This window comes from Rhipicephalus microplus, chromosome X, assembly GCF_043290135.1.
Source record: "Rhipicephalus microplus isolate Deutch F79 chromosome X, USDA_Rmic, whole genome shotgun sequence".
Lineage (NCBI taxonomy): Eukaryota > Metazoa > Arthropoda > Arachnida > Ixodida > Ixodidae > Rhipicephalus > Rhipicephalus microplus.
In genome coordinates, this window is record NC_134710.1 from 164,351,797 (window position 1) to 164,364,125 (window position 12,329).

At 43.6% G+C, this 12,329-nt stretch overlaps 1 protein-coding gene across 1 annotated transcript in view; it reads right to left on the bottom strand.

Moving 5' to 3' along the window:
* The window catches only part of LOC119177120 (uncharacterized), a 268,818-nt gene that overhangs the window by 58,738 nt on the left and 197,751 nt on the right, over positions 1 to 12,329 (bottom strand). The window contains exon 2 of the mRNA XM_075878123.1: positions 7,901 to 8,088. Coding sequence (XP_075734238.1) covers positions 7,901 to 8,068 — 168 coding nt within the window. The 5' untranslated portion in view covers positions 8,069 to 8,088. The remainder of the gene's footprint in view (positions 1 to 7,900; positions 8,089 to 12,329) is intronic.

A 12,329-nucleotide genomic window follows, 5' to 3' on the forward strand; every position in this document is an offset into this window, starting at 1 on the left:
GACGTACTTCACGAAATCTACATTTTTTCGGAGCAGTTGGAACATGAGGCAATAAGTTCTTTTACTGAAGCCATTTGATATTTGATGATTACTTTAAGAAAGCGACAGTGCCCTTTTAAAGCTGCATCTCCTGGTTTGCAATTTTATTGATTGGTCGCATTTCTTTTGAAAGATAAAACTTAACATCTTAAATTGTGCTGGTTCATGAAGTAAAAAGTGGGATTTACTGACGCACAGCGCCTATAGCGATTGGAAAAGTAATTAGCTACCGAGCATCACTAAGGTAGCTAGCTGTTGCAAAAAAAGAACGACATTAACAGCGAGGTTTCAAAACTCCTTTCAACGATGAGGAGCAAAAGTGACAGTCAGCTTTCGAAACGAACATAGGGCAAAAGTGGGTAAGCATGCACGATATCCTAGTGCACTTTTTATAGTAAAAAATGAGGGTCACTGAGATCAAGCCTCTTGCCACATTTTTTTTTTTGTGGAACTGATAGTATTGACTTGCTGAATCGTATGAGAGATATCTTATTTTTTCCACCAAACTACGTCCTCTATCTGGAAAACGTGACAGATATGTAATTGATATTAAGCTCCGACTGATACGAATGTTTAAGAGCTCTCATAAGGTACCACTAATACTTTAACAACGCGATTATCTAGCTATAATATAGGCTGCAGCAACTATATGAACTTATTGCAATAAAATTTATAAGTACTGAGAATTTCAAAAAATCTTTTTTTCAGGGCGCATTCTTTCGCTCTGGAGTAGCACAAGAAAATTGGCACGCAAAGTGATTTACTTAGCGATTTGGGATCACTTAGCGATTCCCAATGCGAAATTGATCACTTAGCGATTCGCAATGCGAAGTTGTGACAAAGAAGCAATGAAACATATGCACTTACATGCTTGTTGCAATGCGATACAAGCACTACAGAAGTTGTGAACTTTACGGTGCACACGCGTAAATTCGCGAGAATATACGTTACCCAGAGAATGAGAGTGAACACAATTATGGGCAACGCCATTAGTTGTACATACTTTATTTAGTTTCTCCATTAGAACTTTGTTTCAGGTACTGTCCAATATTTGCGTCGCAAGCATAACTACTGACAATTTATTGATTGCTTGTCAATTCATTAATTTTAGTGGCTGAAATCAACGTAAAACTTGGAATTATTGGTTTCCGCATCGATTCGAAATTGCTGGGCCTCCTTGAACTCACTTAAAAGTAAGAACACATTTTCAAAAAGCCTAAAAATAAACTTCTTTATCAACTTTCTCGATGAAAAAGTGACAAAAGACGCTTTCAACGACTTATGATCTAAGCAGTATGCGCTGGCTGTGCCCCACATGGGCAACCAGGCAAAACGAGAGCGTTAGAGGATCATTAATCTTCCGCGGCACATGTTGTTATAGTGTTGCTTCTGTAGTGCATGAGCTATAATTCAAAAAGAGAAACGAAAATTGTTTTGAAGAAAGCGTTTTAATTCTGTATGGGCCGCCAGCGGAGCTTCTTCTGTCGGCCTATGGACACAGTATGCTGACAAGTGCCGTGTCCGAGCTATAGTGAATGAGCGTAACGTTTCGTGTGCTTATCACAACCTTGTTTGAGACCACCTGTAGGCGCGCCTCCAACTACTTGTTTAAGACTTCCAGAAAACAAGGTGAACGTAATGCGTTAAAAGACATCAAATGCGATTTTCTCATTTCTATACCTACGTTCATTTTATACTATTTATTTGCATACACTTTTTCGGCGCCAGCAGGGTCCATAGTTTTGTGCTTCCTGGGAAGAATTTCAAGAGAAGTGCATTCACCGGTTAGCACTATGGCTAACTCGAGGAAACGCAATCACAGGCACTTGCAGAGTCTTAAAGAAGGTCACTATGATTTTGCTGCCCGCAGCGCCTCTAGTGTATCGCGTTCACCAATAATTTTACGTCTGTTCATCAGTGAGTCTATTATCAAGAAAGTATGCTATTATTAAAATAAAACAGCTTGGATAATGTAAATAAAACAGCTTGGATAAACAGCATACGTATAGTCGAAGCGAGACGCGACGTTGGTCATTTATTGACAAAAGAATGGCAGTAACGTAGAAGGGCGGCAGATTGGGCTAGTTCGTACTGCATGACCTATAGCATAATAATGTGGAAACACGCAATGAAAGGACGGTAAGTCAGTGCTTGATATGACGTCGCCCTCACATACGCTGCACAAAGCAATATCTGTAATGCTGACATGCGAAGAACAAGCGTTCGTATACCAAGGTCGCTCAGCCACAAGTGCCGTACAGTGAGCTGCGTCTCGTAATAATATAGGTGGAATGGTAGTCGAAGGCGCACCGGAGGGTCACGGGGGTGCAGAGACAAGTTCAGGCATTCTAGTTAATTCCAATCTCCTAATGACTTTTTACGAAAATGTACGAGAACTTGCCTCGCTACATGAGAACTTAAGGCACAGGCACCCGCTGAACTTGGTAGTCGGAATGCTATTCTTCTTGATCGGCAACATTGTTACCGGTGAGGGCAGATTAATCAGTCTACCAAGAAACCCTTATGATGTGCTTCTTTTTTAGAAGCACCGTTGTGCAATTCCTTGATCTGAGTTACCAGCAGCTTGAGGGGAGCGTGAATTAGTATGCTCGAAAGCAGATCTTGTAGGGCAGTTTTCTAATTACTGAATGTGGCCCACTCTTTAGGTCTGCGTCTATAGTTAGGAAAGTGCCTGTGACAGGCTGCAAGATTTAGGACAGTTGATGATGCATCAAAAAAGCATGTAAACCTGATGGACGCCGGTATGTGTCGGCTTGCATTTCGTTTCATTCGCCCTAATATTATTTTCACTTTCTTCGATCCTCCCTTCCCCTTTGTAGGGTGTCAGACCATGCTTAATCTGATGAGCCCCCCTCCACCACCTTTCTTTTCCTTCAATTCTATTCTTGTCTCGCAAGAAAACATGCTCTCGGAGTTACTGAACTGAAATCTCGGGGCTGCATAGATATATTATAGCTCTGCAAATGCCCATTTGACTAGATTGGACTGTGAGTGTAATAAGCCTGGCAACTATAGACAATTTCAGATATTCTGGAATGTTGCATGAGTGTGTCCTTAGCCGCGATCCCTTTAAAGAAACAAATATGATAATATTACAACACTGCATTACTGTGCTGACTGTTCAACACTGCATTACTGTTCTGCATTACTGTTCTGAAGATACCCAGCGCAAGCTTACATTATCACCGAGGTTTTTCAATGTAAATGTCTGAGACTAAAGACTTGCTGCCTTCCACGTTCACTGAAGTGCAGCCGCCTGAACACGCAAACAACCTAGTGGCCTTGCGTACTACAGTACATCACTATTAGATGCTGCGTAAATACAGTGAGTGCAAAGCACAGGTATGGTATAGGTGCAGAGTGATTGCCTCTTGTACACTCCGACATAGCCTTCGTCAAGGTCGCCTCGACGGTAAGGCTCTTCAAACTATTCCGCGTCTTGCTAGAAATGAAAAGAGGGATGTGGACATGAAAGGAAGAGTGAAAAGCATGTTGCAACAGCTCCCATCAATCGCAGTGTACGAGCATTACAGACGATAGTCTAGTCGAAAAACTCACAAGAATTCCAGCACAGCGTTGTAAGCCTCATTCCTCGTTAATGTACGACCATTCGAATGTAAAGAGATTCTTCATAAGAGAATAAGTTTCTGGAATTCGCTTTACAGCACGGCGATAACGGCAGAAAGCGGTGCTATAAATGATTAAGCAGTACCTCTGTAGCTACAAATAGAGTACAAATATGGCTTGATTCACATCCATGTTGGACAAAGCGACGTGTGGCGTTAGTAAGTACATTTGGCGCTTAGCTGTACTAATAAAGGTATTCTGTTGCAATTCCAATCATAGCCAGAGATTGGTGTAGAATACAAACTCTTGGTGAGCAGGTCATTTCGTTATAAGTGCTACTTTAGTCGGGTACAACTTTAGAAGGCAGGGGCATTTTCTCCTCAAAGGTGAATGCACATGAGCCTCTACCAATAGGCGTGCACTTCAGATGACTCAATGAGCCGGACGGCGGTGACCTGGCCGACAGAGAACATGCTGCCTTCGTTGTTTCCAGCTCAATGCTCACACGACCGGTCGTTGGCAGCAGTGTGATAACATAGCTGAGTGTCTAGCTGCCCGAATGAGCATTTTGAGCTCACCAACAATAATCAGGGAACAATAGTGTTTCAATTCAAATACGCCAGCATTTAAATGTGTTTCCATGCTACTTCTCACCCCGCCGCGGTGGTCTAGTGGCTAAGGTACTCGGCTGCTGACCCGCAGGTCGCGGGATCGAATCCCGGCTTCGGCGGCTGCATTTCCGATGGAGGCGGAAATGGTGTAGGTCCGTGGGCTCATATTTGGGTGCACGTTAAAGAACCCTAGGTGATTGACATTTCCGGAGCCCTCCATTACGGCGTCTCTCATGATCATACGGTGGTTTTGGGACGTTAAACCCCGCATATCAATCAATCAATCAATGCCACTTCTCAAATCCAGCATGATGTGTGAGGGACGTTGCTTATCGGCATGTGCGATCCGGCATGTGCTGTAGCATTTCTACTATTGTAGTTTTTCCAAAGCACTCGTCACGATACACAAATCTTATTTATATGAACAAGTATGCGTTTTAGAAGCAATCACAATTTCTTTAGCGGGTCTATTTCTTTTGTCGTGGAGCGAATTGGATGCTGCGCTTCAGGTCATCTGGGCGGGGCCTCTCCTGTCTGCTAAAGTTGTACCCGACTATAGTATTTTCGTGTAAAGCGGTTCAGCGTCGTCAAAACTTTCATAAAAGTCGAAGTTTTGTGGTGACGCCGCAAGAGCGTAAGCTGCCTCGTTTCTGGAGATACAACTGTACGAAAATACTTACTGAAAAATTCTTGTTCTTAGTTAGATGTAATTCTATTGTCCACCTTAAGGCATTCTTCACGCAAAGAAAGATTAGTCAGTGTTAGCACTAAGCAATGAATTAATAAGTCTATCAAATAATCATTTTGTGAACGAACCTATATTAGTTTCTTTTTAAAAGAAAGATTACGCAGCTATAAGCTTCAACACCTTGACGAGGTTTAGGTGACAACCAGTCATGCTCCATGATTACAAATAAATTACTAGTACTTCAAAGTATCGCGTAACACTGAAGCAAAGGGGCAGGTAGGCTAAACAAACAAGTGAACTTGACATGAACAGCTGAGTCGAATAATAGTATGTTGTGCCTTGTTTTTGCAATGCATTTTTAAAAAATAACCGAAATCACCAACAAGTTATGCAACAAGTCATTTTTCAACAAGGTCCGTCACCGCCTATTTTATCGCGATAACTGCAGACAGAAAACAACTGAGAATGAGAAATCTGGAACAAATTCGATGGAGGCGTTAACAAAGTTTCGACTAACGAAACTACAGCAAGTGGTATTACAAAGCTGTAGATTACCACTGCAATCTAATTCATTTTGTTTGCTAAAATATCGTACATATAGATGAAAAAATATTATTGCTGGCTTTTAGCTGACGGTAATCTCTTCATTTCAGACAGCGCTAAACCCGCAATTAAAAAAAAACGAAAAGAAAATGCTCACATTTGTTATTCGCGCGTCATTTTCCGCAACTGTGAGTCATCGAAATTTCTAGTGCAACATTAGGCTACGTTAATATTTTTCAGCTGAACATCTCTCCATTTTGTTACAAAAGGAATTGTAAGCCTACTTGATTATTTGTTTTTCTGCTCAGAGCTTCAAGAAACTGTTCAATGCCTGTGCTTGAATACTTGATTACATCAATTTAGGTGTTGGGTTCAAATTTTCTGTTTTCTTTTATCAGATGCTTTCATTCTTCTCACCCGTTGCCGCAGAGTCAATGAGACTGCGAAGGCCATAGTGCTCCATGAATGAGGAAACTTCTCACAAAGACTATAGCAGGGACTAGCCCCGGTATACTGCTTCGAAAGTACGTGTTTATTATCAAGTAATTCTTTAAAAATATCAATAGATGTCTTCCTCTTCCACTGATGGACTGTTTGAATGAGTACCAACAAGCGGGTGCATTTGCTCATCGACCCTTTACGACCCTACACCATAGTACATCGACCCTTTCAGCTCATCATGCAGGCACTCTGTATATTTTTTTCAATGGTGGGCCGACTTTAGTGAAGTACTAACAACTACGCCTCTCTAAGGCAATGCACGCCCCTTCGCAGATGTACACTCTGTTGATGATGTAACTGTCATTTATTATAGTTATGAATTAATGATGAGCCCTTTGTAATGAGCACGATGCTCTATACAACACTCGCTGGTTACGCAATTTGCTTGGTGTGGCACCTAATGCGCTTCTTCGCTTCTGCCACTACATATACGCCTGATATCATGACTCCTCGCCCGACGTGACGCCTGTATAGGATCGTTTTCCAGAACTCCTTTTAACGCTGTTGTTGTACAACCCTTGAGTGCCGTGCAGAATGACTGGGTTTGATTCAGGCTCAAACCCCATTTTTCAAGGCCCCTCCTGAGTGGTCACGTCAGATTTTGTACCTCAAGCTACGTTTCGCAAGGTTGGTGTCTCATGAGACACTTAAGGCATTCGCCTCAGTAAAAGAAGACAAGCAAAACGCAGACAGAAGAAAAACGAAAAAAAAATATTGCGTGAGAGTACAAACGGCCGAGATATTCTTGCGGAAATGCAACTCTTGAGAGCCTTTTTTAGACTAACAGTTTTTTCTTATAATTTATGCCTTTGGATAATATAAATCGGTGTCAAACTATCAAAATCAACCTATGCTTAAATCTTGCCCATATTACGATATATATGTAAACTTTTATTCTCTTTATACATTCTCTTGCGGAACCAAGTTCCCTTAGGCAACCTGTAGTTCTGTAGATCGACTTTCCGAAGGAAATGTCTCCGTGTGAGTCGGCTACTTTCGAGAGGTCTCAGAAACAGTATCAACAACAGCTCGAATATTATTAATTTTCTAGATCACTGATTGACTGGTTTGTCGATTGATTGATTGATTGATTGATTGATTAGTTGATTGATTTGAGATAGATCTGTTAACATGCTAAAAAAAGTTGACGGGAAATACAGTAGCCATTTCACCGCGTCGGGATAACCTTTGCCCCCGAACGAATCAGTCACTTTTCAGTGAGAGAGAAAGGTGCCAATTCTTAACAAAAAAAAAATTGGCCCAAATCTGCATTTTACACTGCAAATGTTGTCGAAAGACGATAGTCTTGCGTCTGGAGAGTGTGAACAAAACGTTTATTGGATGTTCTGCTCAAGAAAATTAGTGAATGGTATTCTGGAGGCGCTGCGTTAGAGAGCCTCGAGCGTGTAGCGGAGCGCATCGAGGCACGTTAGACCCGAGCACCATCTGGCAGTTATCGTCGAAAACGTAGGCGTGCGCGCCCGCGGAGAAAGATGCGCGCCTGTGTCGGAGGCGATAAGGTGTAGAACGCGAAGCGACGAGCAGGTGCCACCACCATGTCGTCGTAGCAAAGCGTTGGAAACACTTACCTTTATGAGCATCGCGTTGCACTGTCAGCGCAGCACGATAAACGCTTCAGTCCTCAGAGTTACTTGTGTGTGCCTCTTATAGTATAAAGGCAGACATACAAAACAGCGACATGTAGTTATGACGCCTCAGATATGCGCAATAATTGCTTTTTAATTTACAATCGCGCAACTATGAACACTAAATCGAGCAATATTGGTGGGTGCTGCAGATGAGGTTGGCCGTTCAGTGCCGTTTGAGGTATCGTTAAGGTCAGACAAACAGACAAATGAACAGACAGACAGACTGACCAAAATTTTTTTGTTGAAGGTCTCCGAACGACTATCGTCTTTAAAAACGGTACCTTGTCGGTGCGGACGAAGGAGACGGCCCATCGGTGGTAGGCGAAAGGGAAATCCTTGGTGGTGGCGTCCCGGTGCAGGTCTCGTGTGACGGACCGCGTCGCGATGAAGGTGAACACGCCCGTATTGGAGCGATCGTTGAGTCGGGTGAATCGGTACAGGAGCGCCATGCCGCCGTGCCAGCCACAGCCTGCACACGCAAAGGTGGCGTCACACGTGATCGTCAAAACGGACCATGGCTAGGGTTGGCACAGGACACCGTAAATCATGCCAGGGCGTGAAACAAAATTCGAATAAAGAAAGAGCAAGAACAAGAAGTGCTCATACCAAAATACGAATGGTCAACCAACCACACATAAACCGGGCACCGTTTCCCAACAGACCGTGAACTATAGTATACGCACAAGTAGTTTTTGGGAGCGTGGGAGAACCATGACGCAACGTTTCGGTACACACACAATGCAGTGCTCACGTATAGGGCGTGGTGCAGGCTTACGACGGCCGAGGTGAGGTAAGCTTCGCGGGACTCAATTGCTCCCACACGAACGAGTAAATCACAGGAGCTATCTACAGACGACACCGCACAGAAAATGGTTGAATCTGGTCGTTAAAACTTTCGCCGCCTCGCACACATCTGCGTGTCATATCCTAGCTTGATTGATTGATTGATATGTGGGGTTTAACGTCCCAAAACCACCATATGATTATGAGAGACGTCGTAGTGGATGGTTCTGGAAAGTTCTACCACCTGGAGTTCTTTAACGTGCACCCATATCTGAGCACACTGACCAATATTTCCGCCTCCATCGGAAATGCAGCCGCCGCAGCCGGGATTCGATCCCGCGACCTGCAGGTCAGCAGCCGAGTACCTTAGCCACTAGACCACCATGGCGGGGCCATATCCTAGCTTCGAGACATAAGTATCAGTGACGGCAGCCCGTGTGCAGACATCTGTACTGCCAGGGGGAGACGTAAGCTGTTCGTCTCGTAGTGATCGATAGATATTCTATTCAGTATACAAAATAACTGTGGTTCCTTAGTACACGCTGCGACAGTCTCACTGTATACTATCTCCAGCTCCAGAACGTAGTATACATGCATTTGATGCACAGATATATGACACTGAATGGACCGCAGCTTGTAGTACTGAACTGAAGCACCGCGTGCGAACTTTCAGGAAGCCGATTTGAGGTGCCGCACTTTTGTCTGCATTTTAAAGCAAACATTAACCACTTTCGCTGAGCCGAAGTTGTGTAACCCTAAAACTGCGTTAAAGCATCACTTTCGTATATACCAAAGCATTGCTCTGAGGCAGCAGAAAAGTTATGACAAGGCTGAAATTGTTTAATGACCAAAACACCACTTTAATGCAGCCAAGGAAACTAAAGGTGTGATACTACAATAAAATTCTACGACGGCACATGTTATGAGGTGGAGTACTTTCTCGACGTTTTAAATTAGACCTTTTCAAAATTTAGTCGCTCTTTCGAACTATACTTTTAAAAACTCTCTGTTAAGTTAACAGAGTACATTTTAGCGCTGTTCAAAGAAAGTGAGAAAAGACATTTTTTCACAGTATTTGAGATGAATTGCACAAACTTTTTGTGCAGTAGTTACATATGATTACACTGCAGTAATACTTAGGTTCCAGAAAATTTTAGACAGTTTAGAAAGGGCAGCCTTGGAAGTAGTTTGAAGTAAGCGCAACCTCAGGCTCGTGCATGCGTGAGAAAGAGACATACTTCAAAAGAGTTATGGTACTCTGCACATGAAAAGCAGTATTCCACGCACAAATAAACACCGATTTGTGTATACGCAAAGACAAATACATGCATACGCATACATACAGCTCTCCCACCTTGTGCACACAAGCAACGTTACTCGTGCCCAAACAGCTTAGCCCTAAAATAAGAACCACGCAGCCGGTTGAGACCGTATAAGAGTCTGACTTGTAAGGCGTTGACGCCTGTAACTGTCGTACTGCGGGCAGTCATTCGAGGCCCCAAGCGTCTGACCGTGTCAACAAGCGAGCTGTCCTCATATTTTCAGGGTGGTATGTCGTCGGGCTTCCAAGAAAAACGTGGCCGTTTTTCCGAAACGACTGTTCCCTTCTCACATTACACAACCTTCACTTGAAGTACTTTCAGTGTTTGCGCTTGTTCTTCGCATCTGCCGCACTTCACGTCACCGCCCAGTGAGACGTTCTCCGTCGCACTCAGGGACGCTGTTTGCCTGCTGTCGGCCCTTTCGTTGTCCTTTAGCGAGCCAAAGGCGGCAGCAGCGGCGGTGTAAAGCACCGCCATTGCAGCGTCAAATTGCTTCGCGTGTCTCCGGTGCTTTGTTTATAGTCTGGGCATGCAGCCTTGTTTGACACCACATAATGAAGACATGTTTTTCTCAATCTCCCTTCCTATTGCAGCGCTCTCTTCTCGGGGGAAATAAATGCGCTCTGCCTGCGCGCGCTCACATGCAGTCCCCAACGACAATTCGCGCTCGGGGCCTGCACCGCAGAGCTATGCGCCCGACGAAGCGGCTAGGGCGCATTTCTCACTACATGCTTTCAAGCTTTCACAGATTATATATAGCACCTGCGTCACGTTCTTGGAAGTTATATTCCTTCTGTGACACAATGAGAATCCTGCGCTATAGCTGAGCGTAGTTTCTTAGTCTTGACGTCATTTTCCGATGAAATAGCCACGCGAGCGCAAACACAGTAGGCGAATGTTTCCGATACTATTGGGGACAAGCAGCAACCCTTCACCGCAAATTAGTAACGAGAACAGTACTACAGGCTGCACGGCTCGATAATTATAAAAATGACGGATTTCATAACCTCTTCTGTGGGCGTTATGATACCCGCTATTTATGCACCCCTGAAGCACTCTATAGCACCAACGACATGCAGTAGTACCAAAAAAAAAAAAGGAATTTTCTATGCAAAAGTAAGATAATTGTTTTTTAGCCGCTTTAATAGCTGAGTGGTTATGGCGCCACTCCTGCCAATGTTTACGCTTCAGGGGCTTCAGGAGCTATCCCGGCTTTGGAGCACGGTATAGACTAAATCCACCGAACTTGCGTCACGAAAATGTGGTGGCGCTGTCTTGGTATAGGCAAAAGACGCTCTGCCTACCGCAGTTTCTGCTGCGTTTTCAATGGTGCATGTGGTGTTTTCAGTCAAGCAACGAGAAGAAAAAAAAAAAACAGTATGCCGACGAGCTGCGTCGTGGTTGGATGTGAGTCGCGTCTCACAACTTAGTGTTGTTTGTTGGCGCACATCGCAGCTCTCAGCACTTATGGCGGAAGTTACATTTGGACGTCGCTATAATTTTACCCACAATATCGACATCGGCCTACCTGTGTTTACAAACAAGTAATGGGTCTCTGGCATTTGCGTTATTTCAGTGGAGCAAATAGAATAGAATATATTCTTCTTATCAGAATTAAGCTCAACTTCTTCATCTAGGCCATTGCGCACCTTAAGTGCACCGTCCATGAACAAAAATGATCAAACGTCAAGCGAGATGAAAACTGAGGAACCAGTTAAGCGCTAAGTGCACTGTAAGTGTCTATGTCGTTTTGGTCAGAAGAAATTCGCGGAGCATGGCCATCAGTTAAATTGTATCTTGCTCACTTAGATTTAGCTATGTGCATAATATGACTATAGCGTTTTTATTCGAAACACGCTTTTCAGTCGAACTTACAAACAGCAATTCACCAAGTTTTATTTCAACGGTTTCTTTGTTTGACTGGAAATCAACCTCACTCTCTTTCTCGACACCGTTAATCTAGCCCAGTCATTGTTTCTTAATCTTGCTTGTAGTGAAAAAAAAAGATGAAAATTCCTCAGCTATATACATATTTTGCTTTGACATGAAATAAATGCGCCTATCACTCATACTTATTGAGATAGATAATGTTTTTACTACAGTGCCCAGCATGTAAGGTTGAGCAACACTGCCCACGAAGACGCACACTGGCCACGTGCTTGCAACACATGTGAACAAATGCGTGAAAGTACGGGCGCATGCTCTCAGAGGTGATTTCAATATATTTCAGTCGGCGTTGCTGATCTACTAGGTCATGCAGTAAGTACAGCTGGACGAGCTCCATAAAAGCAATATTCACATTCTGATAGAATAAGGTGGGCTATAAAAAATAAATACGCCTCTGTCTGGCCGAAGAACACGCAAGTCTACAGTTCTTATACCACGAGAGAGGCGTATATTTCGTGGTTTCTCTCCTTTTTCCTTGGTTGACCTGTTTTGCTGAGTGATGTTTCCGCTTCGGCGACGTGACGGCGAGAGTACAAGCAGCGTCAGAGCGGGGCTTCGACATTTTATTCGGGAGTTTATCTCGCAGAGGAGAAACATGCTCAATGCCTGATTGCAAAGCGCGTGGTAAATAACCAATATGAAGCGTAACAATCTGCCT